This window comes from Barbus barbus (genome assembly GCF_936440315.1).
Source record: "Barbus barbus genome assembly, chromosome: 13".
NCBI classification, from domain to species: Eukaryota; Metazoa; Chordata; class Actinopteri; order Cypriniformes; family Cyprinidae; genus Barbus; species Barbus barbus.
The window spans coordinates 7,875,339-7,900,700 of record NC_136741.1 but is presented as its reverse complement, the minus strand read 5'-3'; the positions used below and the strand labels follow the sequence as shown (position 1 = coordinate 7,900,700).

Here is a 25,362-nt window from a genome sequence, read left to right as displayed (position 1 = left end):
CAAACTACAAATACCAGCATGCAACAGAACAAAACATTGCCTCCCCCTCGACTCCTCGGCATGGCTTTTTGGCACTCCCCAGCGGGGGATTGGTGCTGAAAGGCTTCATTGTGTTGGGGATTGTATGGGGGAGTTTGCGTTTTGTCGAAGTCCGTCTGTTATCATCCACACAGCGCGGATTAACTGGCCTGTCCGAGTCCGAGCCATGCGCGTTATCATGCCGCAAACCTCCAGCGGTGCATTTATTGTGCATGATACGGATAAATGCGCCCAGCTTCAGAGCCGCTGCCGCTGAGTGAACGATGCTCAACAGCTCCGAAAAATGAAATGAAACAGATACGGATTAACAATGTAGGGATGCTATTGTCGAAGTCTCGCATCTGATACAGAGCGCTGCGGGTTTGCATCGATGGAGAGGGTGTCTGGTCACCTATAAAAATCCTGCACTATCTTTTTTGGTTGCTTTTTGCCTCTTGATTACATTTCGGTGCTGAATACGTTTTTCCAAAGGGTTTACCGTCGCTGGGCATCAGACTAAAAAAAACATGGGGAACGCAGAAAGTATGGATGCTCAGCTCACAGATTTCAGGGCGAGGGGCAGCAAACCCCCTAAACTGCCCATGCCGGACCCGGCCGAACTGGAGGAGAGATTTGCAATCGCACTGGTATTTTTCATTTATATCCTCAAAAGCCATATCGATGTACTTGTATCATGTGCACAACTAGTATGGAAGCTGGCAGCCCACGCCAGCACACACGCCTCTATTGTGTGCGGTTGGCAATGTGCATTGCTTTGATGCTGTCTGCGCGAGCATGATAGCTACTAATTGCAGGCGCGCGGCACCTTTATTGTGGAATCATTTGGGTTTTTCCATCTGTTTTAGCGTCACCAGAATTGTGAACTTGCACACATGCTTTCTTATTGCGGTGATTATGCATGCATTCATGTATGATTTAAGGAGTCTGTCCTTAATCCAGTAATCGCAACGTGCTCTGTAGGCCACTGTGTTCCCTGCATTTGCTTTTAAATAGGATTCTTTTAGGTGCTTTAACATGAGCAATAACCCCTGTGGCATCAAAAATAAATGCACTTATTTCGATACAGATAGAGCTACGATGTCAGTATGGTCTTGTTGGTTGAGATTTCAGCCATTGGCACAGCCTGTCTGATTGTTGTCTGTAATGGGGTCTGAAATGCTCCAGTTTGTCAGGAAGGGCTCTTCAAGATAATGTCTTGAGGGACATACATGATATCTGTCCTGTGATTTAATTCTCTCATCAGAATCCAGCTTGCAGTCTATTTAAATTACATTTGGAGTGGTACAAATTTCTCCCTACAGACCCTAAATTTCCCTTCGGAGATCAATAAAGTGTAACTACCTGTCTCTGTATTGTACCATTGACTTTTATCAGACCTGTTTCTTATTGATATATTAGCTGGTCCTGTTCATGTCTGTGCCTTGATTAATGTAACAGAGTCAAAACCACATTCTTTTGACAAGATTTGCATGTGAAGTTCTCATGGGTCTTTAATCAATGCACTTAGAATAGGTCATCTGTTGCTTATCTCCCTGATTGGATTTTCAGGGTGTCCTCCTAACAGACACACGTCATTTGCTTACATTAGAGACCTGCCCTCAGAACACTCATGATCTAATCAGTGCGTTGAGAATCAAAAGTCTGCAAATCAGCATAACCGCTTCATGCCATGTGTGCATTGTGCATGTGTGTGGGCATGTCTGTCTGTTTGTGTCTGTGTTTGTGCCTGAGAGACGAGAAACGGAGCGGGGGCTGTGAATGCAAATCGGTTAATGCTGCCTCGTTTTCTCAGATTTGCATCACAAATTCTGTCCCAGTAGAGTTGGCTTTTTCAGCCCAAGTCTCTTCACCCTCTTCCACATGTTGGGCACTGCTGCTGTGTTTTTATTTGATGCTCAGACTGTTTGATTTCCAGAGCTTTTCTCTCATTAATCATTTAATCAAATTTGGGCTTGGCATATTATGCCCAAATAGAAGAACAGAAAGTATCAAGAAAAATGCATGAGGAACTAACAGTATGTTTCAGTCAGTTATCTTTGATGGGCTCAGTTAAATTAATTTAAATATTTAAATTATATTACCTAATATTTGTACAAAATATGCATATAATGTGTAACAAAAATGTAATAACCACTATGGAGACATTTTTCAGTAAAATTCATGGTGGATGAAAGAAAAGGGTTCATACTGGGTTTCTTTCCTTAAATCTGCTTGTCTTAAAGAAATAGTTTACCCAAAAAAAATGAACACCCTCAGGCCAACCTGGATGTAAATATATATTTTTTAATTGGAACAGATTTGGAGAAATTTAGCATTATAGTTGATACAGTTGATAAACAAAACGATAATCCGCAACTTATCCTCACTCCAATTTCCATTTTTGAGTGAACTATTCCTTTAGGGTGCCACTGTCATGAAAGTTGAATTAAAGCCATACTTTTTTCTCTTTTTTTAATGCTGATGAAATTCTGTATGCAATTGCAGATATTTATATTTTGTATGATTGTTGCAGAGAAGAATGTGGCTGTTCTGAAGTTTAGTCTTTTCAGATGGAATCTAGATTTGAACTTGGATGAGAAATGGGACAAAATAGTAAACTAATTATACACTGCTGGTGACGTCTTTGCTTTTGAACAACTTGCAAAGAAAAACCCATGGTGTCTCAGGAATTTCAGTGACTAGCTATTTAGCTTTTCATCACTTGTGTTTTTGATGTACATGTTATGTACAGAATGCCTTCAAACGTGAGAAAAAAGAATGTTAACTCTTTTTCTGTCTTTCTCAGAACTCTATGAACCTTCCTCCGGATAAAGTGAGGCTCCTTAGACAGTATGACAATGAAAAAAAATGGGAGCTGATATGTGATCAGGTGAGAGAGTCTGTATACATGCATTCTGCATAATGAGTCTCAGATAAGCCAGAAAGCAATTTTACAGAACTGTTATATAACCATATTGTTACAGCTGTCTTTTTCCCTTTTCAAAGAAAATTAAATGCCCAATGTTAACTCTATAAAGCCTACTGTATCATATTTGATGGCCTCTAAATTATCAACATGCTCAAAACTTTGCTGAAAAACCTGTTGCACAAAATCTACTACAAGCCTTTTTCATCTGATTGATAGTTTATACTTTTTAGCAAGTAACCTTTCATTATAATTCTAAAAATGTCCTCCTTTAGGTTGTGGTACATGTGTCTTTTTGCTGTGAAATCTTATAAACAGTAAGAATAACTTTTATTGTTTGTGATATTCCCAGAGGAAAACTTATTTACTGGACTGAAGCAACTTGATTATGAATGTTTTTTGAAAAAAAACAAACAAAAAAAAAAAAAAAAATATATATATATATATATATAATGATAAAAAGGTCAGTATCAAATATGAAAAATCAGGCTTTTGAGGAATTTGTACATCCCTTAATCATCTTTGTATTGTATGACACTACATGTTTTGCCCCCAGAATAAAAACTGCAGAGTTTCAGTTATAAACTAAGTATAATATCATAATACTATTGGGAGATATAGAGTGACAACTGCTATTTCTGTGCATTAGTAGTCTACTTTAAATCTATAAAGATCTCACTGATTTACATTACAAGGTATCAGAATTTGATCTTGCCTTTTGGTCATATATCAACAACAGTTTTCCTCACATATATCATAATATATGTGCCATAAAAAACATATTCAGTTTGTTATTTTTTTAAATGTTTTCTGTGAGCTCAGTAAACTGTTCCATTTCAAATAAATAGTTTGACCAATATTTTATGTCAGAAAAAATACTGTTTTAAAATAAAAAAATTAAAACCCATGTGCATGACAACCTAAATCCTCTTTGACTTTAAAAAAAATAGTCAAAAACAAAATTCCAGTTAAAATGTGTATACAACGTTCAACATAATATTGTAATGTTTGATATTTAATGTGACATTGATATCACAACAAGATCCTCTGTAGCTTTTTAGTCCTACCAAGTGTTTTATTGTGGTTTCTTGGGTTTTTATTCACTGGAAAAAACAACAACAGACACTTGTGATCTGGTCAGCCGATTAAATAACTACTGGAATACACAATACACTCCTTTACAGATCTGTTTTTTTGAGTGACCCCATCAAAACTTTGTCATTTTGTTTTATTTCCTGTTAGCATCCTTTAGTATAAGAATAATTCCAATAAAGCAGATATCTCTTCTATTATCTTTTACAATGACAGAAATCATATTTAATTATCCAGTGTTTTTAAAGTTGGTTAAATGACACTACATCTGACCTTAGTTAATGTTTTATGTTGAAGTTGGGGAGGGTGATTGAACTTGGTTCAAGAGGAGTGTTAAATATGAATAATAGAAATATAGCATCATTTGTGTGTCTAACAGGAACGATTCCAAGTGAAGAATCCTCCCCACACGTACATCCAGAAGCTCAGAAGCTTTCTGGACCCTGCCGTCACCAGGAAGGTGAGTTCCTTCATGTATGCAGACTGTCTCTGTGGCTTGTTGTCTGCTATATTAATAGATCACAAATATTTAAAGATCTAGCCCTAGTATCCAAAGGTTGTACATTCAAGCTCTGTAAGAGGCGATTATCATTGTGCCCTTAAGCAAGGAACTTGCAGTTAGTATTTAGTAGATAGTATGTACATGTATGTGTAAAGATGCTTTGAAGGAATTATACTTGCAAATAAAAATAAATATATCCTGCATATATATCCTGCGTCTAAGTAATGGAAAAAAACACCATCCTCTAAAATTTAATGGCCCATCCAGAAATCCTTATTGAATATACAAGTCAAGTCATATAACACTTAAATAAAAATCATTAGAATAAAATTCCTCTAATGTAGGGCCTCTCAAACTGGAGTTGTAAATGGCATCAAGAGAGTGCATCAAGAGGTACATTTCATAAATGTAAAATTTGGATATATGTTGATAGTTTCCTTCATGGTTATAAGTGTAACAGCACTCTTGTGGTGGGTAAAACAGATCATTTTCAAGATCATCAAGCTCAGAAAGCAAAAAAAAAAAACAGTTCAAAAATATATATAAATGTGTGTAAAATATTTACTTTCTGATAAGTTGACAACTTGTTAGAAAGTATTTCACATTCATCATCAAAAAGTTGATGATAAAAGATTGGCATTTGCTACTTTCCAACCAAATGAAGTACATACTTGCTCAGAAGTGGACATCTCTTCCTCTTGACAGAAATTTAGAAGGAGAGTTCAAGAGTCAACTCAGGTGCTCAGAGAGCTGGAGATATCTCTTAGGACCAATCACATCGGGTGAGTCACGTGTCCAATGAATCAACCTCAATGTAACATGAATTAAGTTCAGCTTAGAACTGTGAAAGGTTTCTTTTGAGGTATTCAGTCAGAGAAAGGTTATTAAGTGTTTTGTTCTTCACTTAGGTGGGTGAGAGAGTTTCTCAATGAGGAAAATAAAGGGCTTGATGTTCTTGTGGAGTACCTGTCTTTTGCCCAGTATGCTGTCACGTAAGTAGTTATTTTGCTAGTCAATCTTAATTTTTGTCTTGTCTTTCCTGCTGTCTTTAGCTTACCATCTCAGAACACTTTTGCTAGGGGTTGTCACAAGAGTCGACTTGTTACTGAAGTCTTGTCACACCCCTCACTGCTAGGTTGCTTTTGACAAAAGAAAGAGGGGTGATGAATAAAATATGTGCCCCATTTAGCTTTGACAGAATGTTTGATGAATGGAAATGTGCAAGGTTTATATTTATATAAATTAGTGTGAAAGCAAGATTGAATACAATGAATTGGAAAACTGAAAAATTTTAAAAAGTACCTAAAGTTTTATATGAACTAGAGCTGTCAGTTTAACGCATTAACTTAATTATTTATGAAACAATAACGTAATTCAAATATTTTAACGCAGTTAACACACTAGCCCTGCCCCAGGCCTGTATGTCATCTTACATTTCATAAAGTTGACTGTTGACAAATACGATGCAGGCCAACAACTTCATAAATGCTGTTATGCCCTATAATTCAAGATACTGGGGCAAAAAATCCCCCTTTATAAGTTTTTATATCACATAGTGAAATCACACCAGCAGAGAGTGCTGTTTATGTCCGAATAGTTATATTTGAATAGCAAATGTGATTTTATTCAACAGTTAAATAAATAAGAATATTGTTATATTTTAAACACAATATTGTGTGTTTTTGCAAACAAAAATATTACCAATAATGTCACAGCAGAACTGTTGTGCGTCTGTGAGCAACATAGTGGTGTTTAATTTCTGAATGAATCCGCGTTTTGAACGAATCGTGTTAATCAGTGATTCAAGGTGATTCATAGAGAGAGACGTTTACTTAATTCCTGAATCAGCTTGTTTGAACGAATCGAATGAACCTGCTGTCAGTCATCAGTCACCTGCTGCCAGTTTTAGTTTCTTCTTTAGAGGATTTCATTTATTAAAAAAATAATAATAATAAATTAAATACATTCATATACATGTATATTTCCTATTTCCCAAACTCTGGAACAATCTACCTAACGCTGTTCGGGAGGCAGACACACTCTGTCAGTTTAAATCTAGATTAAATACATTAAATACAAAATAAAAAACATTAAAGTGATACTTCACAAAAAAAAAAAAAAAAGCTGTCATCATTTACCCAAATATAGTTTGTGAATAAATTAATTAATCACCGCACCATGTAATTATTGGCAGCCCTAATATACACATGTACATGTTAATTTTGCAACAGGGTATTATTCATTATATTTGGTCCGGTCTAATGGTGCTTTTCCACTGCGTGGTATGACTGCTCGGCACGGTTCAGTACGGCACGGCTCGGTTCGGGTCGGTTTGCGTTTCCACTGCAGTTTAGTACCGCTTTAGAGTGGGCAGGATTATTCACATGTCGTTATAGTTGAGCCGCCTCTACTGCCGTGACTCCTGAAAAACGGCTATCAACAAGAGGAACATCTGTACTTCCTCAACAGACAACGAAACAGCTATTTTTTGGTTGTTTAAAAAAGGTGCGCTCACTCAGTTGTGTTCGATCCTTCGCTGGCTGTGCTGATTTAAATCTAGCGGATCTGTTGTGTCTCGTGCCGCAAGTTCAGTGACGCAGGCAGTGACGATTCTCTCAGGCCAATTAGTGATCAGCAGAGTTTACATGTCATGTTTTGGTAACGGTAAGGCTCGCTTGGAACCTCGGCTTAGGTGGTACTAAAAATAATGTACCCAGTGAAAAACCCCCCAAAAGTGAACCGTACCGTGCCGTACCATGCAGTGGAAAAGCGCAATAAGTGTCCCAGAACCAGGATTAGAAACCACTGGAATAAACTATTAAAGAACTTTATAAGCAAGCAAAAGTTTTTATATTATATTTTTCTATATATATAGTCAAAGATTGTAGTACCTTATCTCTAGGATCATTTGGTCCAATGAATAGAACTTCCATTATTAGTGGAATTTGTTCTAGTCTGTAGGAAATAAACAGTTGTGTGTGTTATGCAAGACCATGTGTCCTAATAATATCACTTGAAGGAATCATATACAAGGAAAACAACACTGGGCCTAAAACAGAACCTTGTGGCATACCATATTTTACTGTTGTTTGGACAGTTGTCCTTTTACACACACACACACACACACACACACACACACATACAAGGGATATCAATCTGACAGGTAGGAGCTAAACCAGACCTGTCCACAAATGCCAACAGGATTCTTTAGCTTGTTCAAAAGTGTGGTTCTGTAAAAGCCAGCCATAATAGTATTAGCAGTGAAATACCAAATTTAGAAGACAAAAGCAGGTAACAAATAACTCTTAAGTGTGAAGGAGACTGATATGTGACTGAAACACTTTCTCAGCAAGGAGAAGTTGGGAGCACACAGTGTTTTGTTGTACTTTTGACAAAGTACACAATCTATACATAATTTTCTGTTTATGCTTTAAACACTTTTCTCTTTTAACACATTCTCTCTCAGATTTGATGGAGATGTAACGGAGAGCACCACAGGTGAGACTTCTGTAGAGACCCCTTGGAGCAGGTCTATAGAAGATCTCCATGGCGACAGCAATCTACCATCACCGGTCAGCGGCAGCAGCATACCACGATCCACACGGCACTCCATTAGGTAGATGCATGCAAACAGACACGAGCACATTTATGTTCATTCTGAAAATTTGAATATATTTTTGCAAGACCGCCCTTAACATTGTAGTGCTTTTTTCAGGTCTAATACTTTGCCCAGTCGCAGAACTCTGAAGAATTCACGTCTGGTGTGTAAAAAAGATGACGTTCATGTCTGCATCATGTGTCTGAGAGCTATTATGAACTACCAGGTAAGCGGATTGTGAAATGTAATTTTTAAAGAACACCTGAATTGAAAAACAGAACATAATTGTTTTAATCTCTTTTCATGTTTCCCTTTTCTATATCACACATTATTCGGCTGAAGTATGGCTTCAACATGGTTATGTCCCATCCCCATGCTGTAAATGAAATTGCTCTGAGCCTTAACAACAAAAACCCCAGGTAACCACACACATACCAGTATATATTGGTTTCTCCTAACCAACATGTATGTGAAAACATTAATCATTGCCCTCAAACGTTTCTCCAGTTTCTGTGTTTAAACCTCTCGAACGGTTGATGAGAACTCTCTTAGCTGTCAAGGCTTTCATCCAAACCCTTAAGCTATAACATTTGCTCGAAGACCTTTTTTTTTGGAAACTTTACCTATAAATAGATGAATTGCCTGTCAGTTGTGCTGATTAAGGTCAATAGAAGTAAAACGTTTGTAACTAAGACTGTTCCCTGAGACCATGATACAGAATCTTTCTTTGAATAGCTCCTTGTATAGGTGGGATAATTCCTCTGTAATTTGCCAACCATAAAACTAATAGGACCATTTGACCTGGTTCTTGGAGATTTCTTGATTGGTTAGGAGTTATATCTGGAATTCTTAATTTTGTCTTGGAATGTTTTATCAGAGTCACTAAGTATTTTGTGCAGGTTTGGTTTCTTGATATAAGTGTCCTTTTGTTTGCATTCTGCAGGACCAAAGCCCTGGTTTTGGAGCTGTTAGCCGCTGTGTGTTTGGTCAGAGGAGGACATGAGATCATCCTTGCTGCTTTTGACCATTTCAAAGAGGTAAGAAAGATATTCTTTCTTCCATCAGTTTTGCATTCAGTTTATTTCAAGCTGATGTAGGATTACATGATATTGGAAAAAACTGGCAATGCGAGATTAAGTTTTTCTGCTATATATATTGTATAAAATACAGGAATTTTCACCAGATAACTTAAATGACTATATTTAGAAGTTAGTTGGTTGATTTAGGGAGTTATTTTAAATATATAATTTTTTTTAACTAAAGATTTGTTTGTGTATGAAATCCTTTCAGGGCTGCAAGATTTGGGTTTGGGGGATATTTATTTTATTTTAATTTTTTACCAAAAAACAACCCCACAACATCTCAAACCTCTTTCAGTTAATAAAACCTTCCCACTAAGTTTTGAGTCACATTCCCACGGTTTTTTCTCCATTCATTATGACTATAAAATTACTATTGTCATGATTTTATTATGATTATAGATTGAGGCTGTGATATTATCAGAAAAATATTAAAAGATAATCAATGCTATAAAATAAATACTGTAAAATAAAACCATGTAATAAGAGAATATTATATAACATATAATATAGCATATAGCATATAATATTTGTATTTATATTAATATTTATACATATTAATATTTGTTATAATTTCTTCATTTTCAAATGGTAAATTGTCAAGCTCTTATTTTGATGAGTTGCTGACAAATAAAAATATGCGCTGCCAGTTTCAGAGTGACTCTATTCACATTAAATGAATCAAGCTGTTCTCAGATGCTGAAATACTGTATTACGAATTACACGTGAGTAAATGCTAAGCTTGAAACTGGCAAAGCATATATTTATTTAATTAAATTGCACTAAACTATTATATCAATATTATTTCAATATGTCATGAAGCCTTACTCTGTGAATACAAAATGTATTTTTTATTCTATATTTCAAAATAATTGAGATAATGTCATAAGAATCCTATTTTTATAAATAGTAATACTTAAATTGCATGAAATATTTTTATTACATCTTGTAGCCTGTAGACAGAATATTTAATCAAATTGAAATGATACTTTTTACATAGCGAATGCAAGCATTTCCTCTTTAAGCAAACAGAACCAAAAAATGTATTTTATTTATTGTGTTCAACAATTTATATGGATGAAATGCATAGTGGAATATGTGTATACAGTACATATACTGGACAGAGGTAGATTGATGTAGGAGTTAGTTACAAACAGATTCACAAACTTCACAGGAAATACAATAATACAAATCTGCAATGCATCAATAATAAAAGAACATTTCCCACACTTTATAGATCTAATCTTACATGTTGTTTTTGCTGCTGCCTATGAATGACAGTGTTTTGATCATGGGTAATATTTCAGTTGTTGGGCTTCAATAATATTTACACTTCCTGATAATAACAAAGGAAATAACTGTTTAATAATTAAGTAAACTTAACCAGACCATAGATAATTAATGAATCATATGCATTAACACAGAAACTACTCAAAACAAAAAGCTACATGAACATACCAAAAAGCACAGTGTTGTTTTCTGTGGGTTATTCAAATATAACTTGTGTCGTCTGTTTCTCAGGTCTGCTCAGAATCCCAAAGGTTTGAGAAATTGATGGAACACTTCAAAAATGAAGACAACAATATTGATTTCATGGTGGGTCTATATTACCGAGTCCTTCCCCTCTCTAGTGTGCCTTTTAAACTGACAAGCTCTCACTACTACTGATGTCAAATCTCATCATCACTCCCTTCGTGACTCAGGTGGCGTGCATGCAGTTCATCAATATTGTGGTGCACTCAGTAGAGGACATGAACTTCAGAGTTCATCTCCAGTATGACTTCACTAAGCTCGCTTTGGATGACTATCTGGAGGTATGAAAACTATTCATAGTACTTAAAGTATCTTCTCTTGACGCTCACTCAGAAACTCACTGTTGTTTACTGTCTTGGGTGTATTTTTGTGCACAGAAGCTGAAGCACACTGAAAGCGATAAACTCAAAGTGCAGATCCAGGCTTACTTGGATAACCTGTTTGATGTGGGGACGCTTCTAGAGGACGCAGAGACCAAAAACGCTGCCCTGGAACGTGTGGAGGAACTGGAAGAGAATCTCTCACATGTGAGCGAATACTCAGACACCACTCTGTTTTTTCTTGTCTTTTCTAGAACTGATTCTATGTAGTTTCCTTTTAATTTTCAGGATAATATATATTTACATAATAAATGTATTTGAATTCTGCAGCATCTTTCCCCTACCTCATTCTGACTATTCCTCATGTTGGCAGATGACCGACAAACTCTTAGAAACAGAGAATGAGGCCATGTCTAAAATCGTGGAACTTGAGAAGCAGTTGATGCAGAAGAACAAAGAGTTGGATGCCGTCCGGGTCAGTATCACACCACCTGACATAGAACCCAGGGCCCGTATTCACAAAACATCTTAAGGCTAAAAGCAGCTCATAATTCGCCAATTTAGGAGAAAATCGTAAAAATAATGGGCGTGTCAGTCCTAAATTTAGTTTTTCACAAAGTGTTTTAGCACTAAAACTAGCTCCTACATCTGTGAAACGTTAGGAGTAGTGAAGAGGACTCCTAAGTCACTAAGACCAAGCCACAGACTATCCTAAAATGGCTGTTACTGGCAATCTGCCTCGGAACGTAAACATTTTAGAAACATTTGACGATAATGTGCTTTTAAAAAGGTATCGCTTTTGGTTTTGGAGATTATCCCAACTCCAAATTTTCCTTTGATTATAACCTTGTTTTCATTAACCAATTGGGCAAGAAGTAACAGCGGTACTTGGTCCAGTTTGGTTTTCTTTTTTGTTGGCATGTGTTATTATCAGCCATGATTATTCTACTCTGTTAATTACGCGGTTCAGAACGGCACGGCTCAGTTCGTCTTGGTTTGCGTTCCACTGTAGTTTAGTACCGCGCCGCCTCTACTGCTGTTACTCCTGAAAAACTTTTTAATTCCGCGTCGCTCCAACACGCTCTCGCTGGATCCACTTCTCAGCTATCAACGAGAGGACAGTCTGTACTTCCTCAACAGACAACGAAACAGCCATTTTTTGGTTGTTAAAGCAGGTGCGCTCATTCAAAACAGTTGCGTTCAATCCTGCGCTGACTGTGCTGATTTAAATCTAGTGGATCTGTTGTGTCTTGTGCCGCAAGTTCACGATTTTCTCCGGCCAGTGATCAGCAGTTTACACGTCACGTTTTGGTAACTGTACTGTTCGCTTGGAACCTCGGCCGAGGTGGTACTAAAAAAAGTACCAGGTATTTTACCCAGTGGAAAACCCCCCATGCAGTGGAAAAGCGCCATAAGGACTACAATGACGCCAACCCAAAATGGCTGCCCTCGACCTCTGAAACAGCCAATAGTGAGCCTGCTCATATTAAGTCACAGCAGCACAACACCAATCGTTTAATGTAATTGCAGTAAAAGCATTTAATTACAACACTATTTAATATTTAAAAGTATATTTTAAAAATGCTTTGCATTGTGCAAATGTATCACAAATTATTACTGATGCTTTGAAATCGTTTTCCATTGGTATGTCTCCTTGTTTACAGTTGGAGCAATGATGTGAACATGAGTTCCATCAACAGCTCCAACAACTGCAGGAAAGCCCAGAATCCTCATAAAAGTGGCTTCTTTTTGCAGCATGGTTTGACGGTCAGTTGGAAAGTCAATGAACCATATAGTTGTGGCTATATGGAATGTCATATAGTAGTGGCCAAAAGAAAAACAATGTGTTAATTATTTTGTAAGTATATTGCATAGTTGCTTAGCCAATTGTTTTATTTATGATAATAATCCAATGAAACATGCCAAATTTTGCGGTCATAATTTTTAAATTATGAAAAGAAATCATGAACACATACAAAAACAAGAGAGGACCAACAAAATATTAATAATGCTGTAGTCAATGTCAATGTTGCCAATTTAGTGATTTTTGTCACTAGTGACTTCCTCACCCCTTTAGAGACTTTAAAAAAAAAAAAAAAAAAAACATTTTTTTTTTTGACAAAACTTATTTAGATTCCAAGAGTTTCCCACTGATCTAAATTTATATTTATATAGATCAGTGAACTCAACATTCTGCAAGATCGAAAATTTAAATAGAAAAAGCACCAGCAAATCAAGAAAACATCTTCATCAATTTGACAGCAGGTGCTGCAAATGCTCACGACACAACCAAATAAATAATTTTATTTGTAGCGTTTCTTTATTTGGTTGTGTTGTGAGTATTGGCAGTGCGTTTCTTTATTTGTTTGTATTGTGAGCATTTGCCACGCATATGTTGTCAAATTGATGTTCTTTTCTTAATTTGCAGGTGTCTTTTTTCTGTTTGCAGTGCGTTTCTTTATTTGGTTGTGTTGTGAGCATTTGCAGTGTGTATGTTGTCAAATTGACGAAGTTTTTGCAGGTGTTTTTTCTTTTTGCAGTGCGTTGAGCTCTCTCGGTCACCGTACATTTCTGCAGTTAGAGCATTGCTTTGTAGAGTGGAAGAAGTTAAGTTTCTTACTTGGTCACTTACAAAAAAAAAAAAAAAACTTTATCTTGATGATAAAGTTTGTATCGTTGTATCAACTCCATGTCATCAAATAACTCCAATACGTCATATCTTTGTTGGAAAGTGTATGTCTCTTTCTCTTTGCTGCCGTCTTGTTATTCCTAACTAGGTTAGCATTTTGCCTTTATTAATATGGGATAGTAAGGGCAGTCGTGGCCTAATGGATAGAGAGTCGGACTTGTAACCCGAAAGTCGCGGTTTCGGCAGGAATTGTGGGTGGGGGGAGTGAATAACCAGCACTCTCTTCCACCTTCGATACCACGACTGAGGTAAAACCCTTGAGCAAGGCACTGAACCTCCAACAGCTCCCTGGGCGCCGCAGCATTGGCTGCCCACTACTCTGGGTGTGTGTTCACGGTGTGTGTGTGTGTGTGTGTGTGTGTGTGTTCACTGCTGTGTGCACTTGGATGGGTTAAATGAGCACAAATTCCGAGTATGGATCACCATACTTGGCCACACCTCACTCACTTCACTTAGTGTAGACAGGAAGCGAAGTGGGAGAGAGAGAGAGGAGTGGGATAGGGAAAGGTCGCAACAGTGTTATATTTCGGCGCACTGCCCACTAGGCTATCGGCACCGACACAGCTAGTTGTTTTTAAAGTTAGTGAGAAGAAAAATAATAATAATAAAAAATGTAGATATTAATCTGTATATGTGATGGACGTCAATTATGATTATTTTTGGTAAGTAAAACAACTCTGTATTTAACAAAGGATATACAAAAGACACAAACCAGAAGCAATTCGACGTTTTTTAATTTAAATGTTTCATTGATTGACAAACTTTTTGTTAAGAACTTACAGAAATAATGTAGCCATGACAACTTTATTCAGTATCATGGGATAATCGTATGCATGTCTTGTTAAACCTGAAATTACCCAGGTTGTGTACCGGGACGCCAGCTCGCAAGTTCACACTCTTCGGCGGATAGTTCGTGAGAAGGATGAGACCATTCAGAGGCACTCCACTCTAGAGAAGAAAATCCATGAGCTTGAGCGCCGAGGCAGTCTCCAGATCCAGGTGAGGGGTGAGGGAGATGGGGAAGGAGACGTGTCTCCGCTGCCGTCACCTCCTCAGCCCATGGCTCTTTCCCCCTGCCCTGATGCCATGGCTCTAGCCGGAGCATGTGCTGGTGCAGCTTACAGCTCTGGCAGCCCGTCCCAGACTGGCACTCTCCGAGCAATGGCCACACCACCTCCTCCTCCCCCTCCACCACCTCCAATGGCAAGTTCCTCTGGTGAGTAATGGTTTCAACAAATCTGATGGTTCAGTGAGGGTATAATGAAATTACTTTCTACATCTAAAGATGATTAATGTTATGGGTTTTACCCAGTGTGACTTCCATAATTTTATTTAATTGGGGTGGTGTAGCCTCATGGTCTTTGGTTTAAACAGTGCCACTCTTAAATTTACAGGGCCTGAGAACTAAATGGGCCCCCTTCCCACAGGCCCAATGAAAAGTCTGTACCACAGAGGATCTTAATTGGCTCACTTTGTCACAAGAAACAATATTCCCCTAAAAATGCCTCTGTTGCAAACCCTACAAGGGTTGATCCGTGAACTATGATGATAATTATTTAACTTCAGGTTTCTCCGGGGGGATTGTTTCTGTATTGTGTGTAAAATTGATGGTTGGCTAAATACATCATATACGTTATGGATATATTAATAATTATAAATATATACACTAATGTGAATAAGTTTGAGGTCAAGATTTTTTAAAAGGTTCATGAAAGAAGTCCCTTATGTTCAAGTCTGTAATTTTCTAAAATTAATTTCATTATTTTTCATTTCAAATAAATATAAAATATTATCCCGCACACTATCAGTCCATGCTAAATATAGAAATGTATTATCACAAAAAAATCTATTATAAAAATTATTCTGAGCGACGTTTCGGTCCACTGAACTTCATCAAGCATATGTACTATTACAAACAAGACATTTAAAAACAGTCACCACCAATGAATGTAATCGACATTACATGTGGACCAATCACCAACTCATATGTCATGACTAACAAGGACTCAAATATCCAATAAAAAGTACTTTTCAATATTACCAATAAACGATGTTCCCTTATTTATAAACAAATATAATCATGTTTGTAAAGTCACAATGTCAGACAATTAATATCTAAACAAGGTTACAGTATCATCTCTTCACAATCAAGCAGACACTCAAAAATACAATACAATAAAAACACCCTGTAACATTACATTAAATGTGTTTTTGGTGCTCGAGAAACATTTCTTATTATGAATTAATGTTGAAAATGTGGAAAATGATGCTTTTGTTTCAGAATTGTCTGAAGAATAGAAAGTCCAAAAGGACCGCATTTATTTTTTAAATGGGTATAAATACATACACATTTACTGAATAAAAGTAAAATATAAAGTATAAATATAAATATTCATGTTAAACTACTCTTGTGTTTAAAATATTAATACTTATTAGTTGTATGATAGCTTATAATTCATTGAATAAAAACTAAATGCATTGGCACATTCGTGAAGTCCAGCTGATCATGATGTTTTTCTGAGCCTAGATTCTGTGACAGCTGCCTAACTAACTAAATACCTAACAAAGCACTATTTTACCAACTTTTTACTGTTATGGTGTTTGTGGGTACAATTATTTAAAGAGCCACTAGATATATTAACCTGAACTGATCAAGTAGAATAATGTAAACATCCAAACCAATTATGATTCTGTCTCTTCTAATTAGTTATTCTTTGTTGCATGTTGTAATTCTCTTAAGTGGATACAGATGTGCTCGAGCTTGCTGTCTTCAATGAACTAATTAATTGTTAGAGGTTCACACATTCTTTCTCTTCTCTTGTAGTTCCCAACGGGCCATCGGCAGCTCTCGCTCCTCCACCTCCACCGCCTCCTCCTCCCCCACCTCCACCTCCTGGGCACTCTATTGAGATCTCTGCTCCTTTACCCCCACCTCCTCCTCCTTGTGCTCCTCCTCTCCCAGGAAGCGGCACGCCAACTGTCATATTCAACTCTGGCTTAACAGGTATGTATGTGTATGTGATTATTTCACTGTGATTTTTTTTTATTGTCTGTTTTAAATCATATAATTTTTTGTTGAAATAATTTTCCAAGCTCTTGTAGATTTTTGTTCAGCACTTCTTAGCACTTAGAAGCATTCTCTGCTTTCTCTTTCTAGACATTTGTGCTTTATAACTCTCTAAACATTTGTTTTTATCTACTCTGTTTTTTCCTGCTCTCAAAGATGGACCAATCAAGCTCTTCTGTAGGTTTCCTGATATTTGTCATGGCCACCATTTAACTGTCATGATCTAGTCATATTATGTGTTGTGTGTCTTTGCTTAACACGTTATCATGTATTCTTGTGATTGCATTCTTTTTAATCTCAGTGAGTAGTTGTTTTGGTAGTCACAGGACTCGTTTCTTTCTTGGCAGCTGTGAAAATTAAAAAGCCAATCAAAACCAAGTTCCGCATGCCAGTATTCAATTGGGTGGCTCTTAAACCAAATCAGATCAACGGCACTGTCTTCAATGAAATCGATGATGAGAGGATCCTAGAGGTATTTGTCTGCAGCACTTCACATGAAATGTGTGATCTCTATTAACTCTGCATGTATTACACCGCCAAGCTGGTCTACTTGATTATCATGTTCCTGTTTTGAGTTACTGCTACATATTAGGAAGTTGCCAGATGGTGTTTATTGTTCAGTTTAGTTTCAGCTCATTTTTTAAAGTACATTCTGTTACTGCTGCTACTAAAATCACAAGAAACGACACATACAGAAAGTCAAACATCAGTGCCCTTGGCGGCTCATTGTACTTCAGTAATCTGACACAGTTCGGGGGGGGGGGGGGGGGGGGGGGGGGGGGGGGGAGGGTGTAGACTGATGTTGGCTGAATACCAGAAGAGCCATGTTTTTGGATGGGAAGGGGTTAAGGAAAGTCATTTTGGAGGTTGAGCAAGAACATTTTGATAAAACAATATGGAGAAAATGTATTTGAAATAACCAATAACCAGGACGTCCTACTGTGCACGAAGCATTGGTGCCATTAGTGTTGTCTGTATTCCATGTTAACTTTTATGAGGTTTTCATTTGTGGTGACTGTTAATGTTTTTGAACACCAAGTTCTAGGAGTGCTGTGGATTACAACTTTAATAGAATGCTTTTGTTTGCAGGATTTAAATGTGGATGAGTTTGAAGAAATGTTCAAGACCAAAGCCCAGGGCCCTGCCGTCGACATGACGATGCAAAAGCAGAAGGCTCCTCAGAAGGGTCCCAATAAAGTATCACTACTGGAGGCCAACAGGGCCAAAAACCTCGCCATCACGCTCCGCAAGGCTGGAAAGAGTCCAGAAGAGATCTGCAAAGCAATCCAGACGTAAGTCTTCCTTTGCCTTTAATAGTAAGATAAAGATAAACCATATTCTCTGTGAGATGTTTACAAAACTGGGATTGCTCAGGGGATCTGCTTGTTAGAATATCAGGCAGTTCTGGTTCTGTTCCTTCCAGAGTTCAGCTCCTACATCGTCTATCCCTGCTAGTTTTTGTTTTAGTTTTTTTTGTTTTGTGTTTTGTTGTGGGTTTTTTTTTTTTGATTTTGTGGTGTTTTGTTAATGTTTTTTGTTTTAAGGTTAGTTTTTTTGAATAGCACTCTGATGATTTTCTCTCACCTCCCTCAGGTTTGACCTGCGTACAGTGCCTGTGGATTTCGTGGAGTGTTTGATGCGCTTCATGCCCACTGAAAGTGAGGTGAAGATGCTCCGCCAGTATGAGCGGGAGCGACGGCCAATGGACGGGGTCACTGATGAGGACCGGTTCATGATGCTCTTCAGTAAGATTGAAAGGCTGCCACAGCGGATGACCATCATGGCCTTCATGGGCAACTTTAGCGATAGCCTGCAGATGCTCACACCGGTAAATTGGAAAGAGAAAAAGAGGAGTAATATCAACATTATTAATATCAATCTGAAATGCATTTATACATTTGTCTGTTTGCTGTTGCTGTTTTTCCTATAGCAACTCCATGCTATCATAGCAGCATCTGTATCCATAAAATCATCACAGAAATTAAAGAAAATCCTTGAGGTAAGCCAATATAACTTTAATGTCACAGTTTCTTGCTGTTTTAGAGTCTTACTTGTAATTAATTAAATGATATCTCTCATTTCAGATCATTTTGGCCCTTGGGAACTACATGAACAGTAGTAAGAGAGGAGCCGTTTATGGCTTCAAACTTCAGAGCTTGGATTTGGTAACTTATTACATTTCATAACTCTTTGCAAAGCTAAAAACCATGCACTTGTTTTTTTGTTTTTTTACAGTATAAAATTTATTCTGACATTATTAACATTATTAAGTTTTATTATAATAATATAATATTTCCTGCCTTCAGCTGTTGGAGACCAAGTCCACAGACAGGAAGCAGACACTTTTGCACTACATAGCCAATGTGGTGAAGGAGAAATATCCTGTTGTATGTGTTTTTTACAATGAGCTGCACTACATTGAGAAAGCTGCTGCAGGTAAGTCTCCATCAACCCTAAAAAATATTTAAAATATACCAATTAGAAATGGTAATTATATTTCTAAATTAGAGCCTAACCATTTTTTTAGATGAAGCTAAAATATAAAAATTAGATAAAAAAAAAAAAAAAAAAATGAATGAAAATTGGAAATGCTGCCTTGGCAACTAACTGAAATAAAATTAGTTTGAGATAAAGTACTGAAATAACTAAAACTAATATCAAAATAAATTAAAACTAAATATAATATTAAACAAACTAATAAAAGTTACAAGCACATACAAAAATCACTGATACTTAAATTAAAAAGAATACAGTATAATTCAAAGTTAATAAATCCTGTAATAGTACATAAATAATACTAAAGTAGCACTTTCTAAATACATTTTAAAATGTTCTTAGGTCTCACATTAACAAAGAAATACAAAAAATGTTGTCCTCTAATATGCATTTTGTGCTATAATACGATAATATGTTATATGGCTGATTCTACAGTAAGTTTGTTTTTGACGGTGGATCTCATTATTCCCATGTTGCAGTCTCACTGGAGAATGTTCTCCTGGATGTTAAGGAACTACAGAGAGGTATGGATCTGACCAGAAGAGAGTTCAGCATGCATGGCCACAACTCCCTGCTCAAAGACTTCATCCATCACAACGAGGCCAGACTGAAGAAGCTCCTGGATGATGCTAGGATTGCACAGGTAGAAAAAAGAAGGGTATAAGGTATATTGTGGTTAAAAATCTGAGCTGGTAATGGTAAGGCTGTAGGTTTGAATCTCACAAGGCATAATCCATGATCATGTGGCTTGCATGTAATTGCAGGATGCCTTTGACGATGTTATCAAATTCTTCGGGGAAAGCCCCAAGACCATGCCACCCTCTGTGTTCTTCCCTGTGTTTGTTCGCTTCATCAAGTCCTATAGGGTGAGTATGAATGCTATCAGTGCATCAATTATCTCCTTGTTCACACAAGGCCCAGATCTAATTTGTCATTGTTTTCAGCAAGCGGATGAAGAAAACGAGCAGAGGAAGAGGCAAGAGCAACTAATGATGGAGAAACTTCTGGAACAGGAGGCCATGATGGAGGAGCACGAGAATCAACAGGTATGATGAGATGAGAGCTGTAGTAGAGCACGCTAGGGCTGGATTGAAAATATCAGTTTCTCGATTTTATCAGTTCTCATTTTGAGGAACCAATAATGATCCTTAAATCACAAAAATTGATCTTTTACTCTATGCTGTTTTCATTTGGTGTGTAAACAAGACTTTAGCACATATTATTATATAGCATGCCTTCCATCCAACAAACTATTGATTGAAACTGTGTCAGATTTCAAATTGTCAATTTTATTATAAAATCCGAACAATAAATACCATTTTGGAACTCTTTAATGTGATGTAATAGATCGCTGTAGCTGCCTTAGTTCAAGCAATGTCCCATGCACATAAACTGATCCTCTCTTCCTTTTTACTACTAGTTACAGCACAAAATAAACATAAATGAATATGAGAATGTTGAAAAATACAGTACAACATACTAAAATGTATCATGTCTAATGTATTCATACAATCAACTCCAGAAAGTCGTCAATAAAACAGCTTGTAAATGTAATATTGCCTTTACTTCAGGAAAGCAATTCAATGATCATAGCTTAATAGTTAACTATAATAATTAACTTTAGAGAGAGCATTTTGCTAAATATTTATATAATCGTTACATTTTTACTTAACCTATGTTTTGGATAGCCACCATTTAAATATATTTATTTATTTATTTTTTCAAAAAACAAATTGTAGTAGAAATATAATTGTCATAAAGTTATTATAATGTTATTTTAAAGAAAACTTCCTTATGTGCAATTCAACTGTTTGTATACAAATCATTTAATTTTAACCTTTAATATTATAGTAATGTACCAACTGACAGAATTCCATCTATAGTTTACAGCATTACTTTTTAGTTAATAGAGAATGTTGTCCTTAAACTGACATGTACTGTTGCTGAATCAATATCGAATCGAACTGAGATCAGAATTGAATCAAATCGCAAGCTTGTGAATTGAAATCAAATCGAATCGTACAATTTGTGTCGATATTCTGCTCTAGAGTGCACTACAATGTACATTTAAGGAATATTAAGTGTTAAAATTACAGCAAAACTGTGTGCACTAACTGTATGTTCTATCATTTATTAATTTGCACAAACTCAAGTCACCATCTCACAAGGGTAAGCGGCAGCAGCAGGAGCTGATTACTGAATTAAGAAAGAGACAAGGCAAAGATAGCCGCCACGTCTACGAAGGCAAAGATGGAGCTATTGAGGACATCATTACGGGTAAGAACGCTACGGATGCAAGCCCAAACACATTCATTTGATTGTACGTGCGTCAGATGAATCTGTTTTCCTAAGTGTGTATTGGTCTTGTTCTTTTGATAGTAACAGTAGATGTACAGTAGCAGTAGACGCCATGCTGTTTAGCCTTGCTGGAGTTTAGAGGCTTGAAGTTTCTGTCTGATTCTGTGCTTTTTCTAGAGCTTCTAGCTTTTGGTGTTTCTGTGTTGTGATTGGCTATTATTTTGCTGCAGTGCTGAAGACCGTCCCCTTTACCGCACGATCAGCCAAACGTGGCTCACGGTTCTTCTGTGACCCCACCCTCTCCGAGGACTTCCATTACTAAACTAAATTCTGTCCCCTCAGAAAGGTGCCTCTTAAGTCCGTCTCTTCTTCACTCATCTCCCAGTCATTCCCTCCATCCTTCTCTATATATGTTTCTTCATTTGTTTACCATTCACCTGGGTGAGGGCATTAAATACAGGATGGAAACGTGAATTCTCTGCATAAAAAAATGCATGCCTGCCTTCAATAATTTAGCTTTTTTGCATTTTGTTTCCTGCACATTATTCAAATCTTGTCGGATTTAAAAATCTATTGAAGTGGTCCCTCCCATTGAGTAGTTTTAATACACTTAAGCAAAAAATGTATCTTGGTAACCACCTTCCAACATATCATGACTTATCAGAAGGATCTGAATTGTAGGGATGCACTGAAATTACAATTCTGTCTGATATGATAAGCTGATAACATATATTGGTTTTGGAAACAGACAAATATATTCTATTTATCTGAATAACTTAAAACATAAAAAAACTAAAATCTGCCATTTTAAATGCTCTAAATAAATTTAGGCATCACAGCATTATAATGTACAGTATGAAGAATGAATATTTTCTTTTTTTTTTATTTGCTGAAGAATAGATCTAAATGTCATTAAATCATTAGTCGCTTGTGAAGATGCAAATAAACAATTGTAATAAAAAATACAAATAAACAATATAATTTGATGCTCACTTCATGTCAATGTTAAATATTAGCATGGGGAATTAGCATGCAATGTTAAATATACAGTATCAACCATTATATCCAATATCACCTTATGCCATTAAATGGAAGAGACAGATAAATGGCCAATATTAAAATATTCAATTTTGTCAAAAAATGTATAAATTATTAGTGTCTTGTAAAGATAAACTTTTCCATAGCCATAATGTAAAGATAAGGAAAAGGAGTATGCCTAGTTATATTTGCCAATTGGTTTCTGAAACACCCAATAACCGATATGGTACCAGAATATTGTTCATCCCTACTAAATTGATCTAAAACTAACCAAACACCTACACACCTGCCTGTTTTGTACTCACCTTTGGCCCTGTCTCATCCATATCCGCAAGGCCTGACTGTAGTTGTGTTCACTTTGTAATGGTTTACTTGTTTGTCTTCAGACCTGCGCAGTCAACCCTTCCGACGGGCTGATGCCCTGAGGAGGAGTGGGAGAAGGAACTTGGAGGTAAAGCACCTTCAGCTACGCAACATGGAGATCACCACCTGCTAGCCAAGCTTGATCAACTTTTAAGGACAGAAGGTGGGCCAATGACACTACTGGAAAACAAGAAACAAAAAATAGCACACTTAGAACAGTGGAAGGATGGATAAATGTGACATTGACACTCTTCTGTTTACCTGGGATCTGGCATCTCGATTTAATGGACAGTTTTAAAGAAAGAAAGATTAAAAAAAAAAAAAGGTGTGGAGTGTTGGATGCAATATGTTGGACTATACAGTCAAATGTGTATTCCACCAATGGACATGAGGAAGAAAGACTGTGGTTTTTATGTTAAACTCTTCAATTTTGTGACATTGTGTATTATGTACAAGACAGAGCAGAAATGCCAAAGGAAGTCCTTGGATTGGCCCACAATTCATTTTCATTTGTCATTTAACCTCTTGTTTTAAAACTCCAAATTGAGCAGCTTTTTCTGAGGGGAAGATTTACAAGATGCACTTTTAATTTTTCTTTATTTTTAACTTTGATCATCTTAAAACTGAACTTTTGATTCAAAAACACGGATGAAGTGCGAGAGGGAGATTCGATCTTAAGCTGGACTTGATACTGTAATGCTATTGAGGATTACTCTTTACGGACTGAAAAATAACATGAAATGTTGAGAAAATGTTTACTACCAAGCATTCACAACCAGTGTGACACTGTATGTACAATACATCTCATTTTAATCACAGACTTGCTCTCCTTCTGGTTTTATCTCATGTGACATTTGTGAGCCGTGGAAAAGAGTTTGCTGTTTTTTTAAAAACGAAGACATTTCATTGGACAAAAAAAAAAAGTCTTTTTTTTAAATGTACAGATATTTTGCTACAAAATTGAGCCTCTTATTTTTTACATTGTTCATCCATTGTGGTGCTGTACATATTGTTGACACAAACCAACTTGTCCTGCAATATCACTGGAATGTTATTAACTTTTTATGTTGTTTAGTATGACAGTATTATTTAATCTGATGGTGAAGACCGTGAATCAACTTACTCTGTGACCTAAATTGCTCTCTCATCACTATTGTTGCATATGGTAAATGTCTGTGGTTGCACGTAACACTTGAAAGCTTGAACAGACACTAGTGGCACATATAACTTTTTTCTACTTGGATCTCTTTAACTGGAATCAGTGGTTGTGTGCAAATAAAGCAATGACACCAGCACCATTAAAAACAATGATTCTTTCTTTTGTGTGGCCGATGCAAGAATTCATTTTTATTTTAGTAATTGAGGACATTCAAAGATAAATGTGATGTTGAAAACTACTTGAAAATAAAAGTGGTGTGGGCACCTAATGCTGCCACAAGGTGGTAGCAACCCCTTGTGTTCAAGGATCTTATAGCCATCTCTTTTTTGGCCCCAGCTCCATTGAACAGGCATTTAAACTAATAAACATGGTCAGATTACAGTTACTAATTTATTTAAATAACTATTATTTTATTAAAATTGCCTATTGCTGTGACAACACTATTGCATTAGCCTACTTAAAATGCACAAAATGACTCATATTTTGCTATATGTTGTAAAAGAAGAGTGATACGTTCAGCATAAATTATTTGATAAAATGCTTCAACGGTCAAACATAGACCCTCATTTTTCAACTATGTGATGAACAATGCTTTCCTTTCTGTATTTAAAAATGAATGTGCATAAAGAGCATTAAATAATGCAATAGGTGAATCATCTAATTTTCAACCACTTCAGTTCAACAGTTTCACCAGGTCACAGTGGGATACCTCTATCCTGTGTGCTGGCTAATGGACATCACTAAAGGTTGGGGACCAGTTCACGATGCAGAACTAAAGAGGAGACAGATAAAAGCTGACAACTCCTCACACTATGGAGAACGTGGGCAGACCTCACAACTGCCACTGTCAGAAACTTTAAGAGTGCTGAAGAAGTGTTCCATGAAAAACAGAAATTAAATATTACAATAGATAAGTGCTTCGAGACAGTGAAAATTATTTTAAAAACGTATTCAAGTAGCCTAATTAGTCAATGAACAGATGCATTTAACCAAAATTAACATACTATACTGATTGTCACATGATATTGCTGAAAAATGTCTAAATGACATGTAACTTGAAATATTAATAGTTGTTTCACACAGTCATGAACTTCTGAAAGAAATTTTTTTATCAAGCAAAGCAAGATCTAAAAAAAATTGAGTCATTTCAGTACTTTATTCTTTCTTCCACATTATCTCTTACA

The 25,362-nt window shown here is 36.5% G+C and overlaps 1 protein-coding gene across 2 annotated transcripts; it reads left to right on the top strand.

The window, feature by feature from the left end:
• Positions 1–52: 52 nt before the first annotated feature.
• Positions 53–24,342, top strand: LOC306878934 (formin-like protein 2). Of its 2 annotated transcripts, XM_079431554.1 has the most exons (27): positions 53–665; positions 2,825–2,908; positions 4,416–4,496; positions 5,244–5,320; positions 5,447–5,530; positions 8,005–8,154; positions 8,254–8,362; positions 8,479–8,555; positions 9,080–9,173; positions 10,737–10,811; positions 10,919–11,029; positions 11,126–11,275; positions 11,442–11,543; positions 14,619–14,973; positions 16,582–16,761; positions 17,172–17,296; positions 17,914–18,116; positions 18,418–18,652; positions 18,755–18,823; positions 18,909–18,989; positions 19,131–19,260; positions 19,800–19,963; positions 20,085–20,186; positions 20,265–20,366; positions 21,474–21,597; positions 21,849–21,964; positions 23,043–24,319. In XM_079431554.1, the coding sequence occupies exons 1-26, from the start codon at positions 546–548 to the stop codon at positions 21,938–21,940; spliced, it is 3,276 nt and encodes a 1,091-aa protein (XP_079287680.1). In that variant the 5' UTR covers positions 53–545; the 3' UTR covers positions 21,941–21,964; positions 23,043–24,319. The 2 variants fall into 2 exon arrangements, with proteins under 2 accessions (XP_079287680.1, XP_079287679.1); XM_079431553.1 differs by lacking the exon at positions 21,849–21,964 and having other exon boundaries at positions 74–665; positions 23,043–24,342.
• The last annotated feature ends 1,020 nt before the right edge of the window (positions 24,343–25,362 follow it).

Bases quoted from the DNA above. Each gene is read 5' to 3' on its own strand.
- LOC306878934 (XM_079431553.1), top strand. From the start codon at position 546: ATGGGGAACGCAGAAAGTATGGATGCTCAGCTCACAGATTTCAGGGCG. The intron at 10,812-10,918 runs GTGGGTCTATAT...TTCGTGACTCAG, and splicing joins ACAACAATATTGATTTCATG to GTGGCGTGCATGCAGTTCAT. The intron at 21,598-23,042 runs GTAAGAACGCTA...GTTTGTCTTCAG, and splicing joins TATTGAGGACATCATTACGG to ACCTGCGCAGTCAACCCTTC.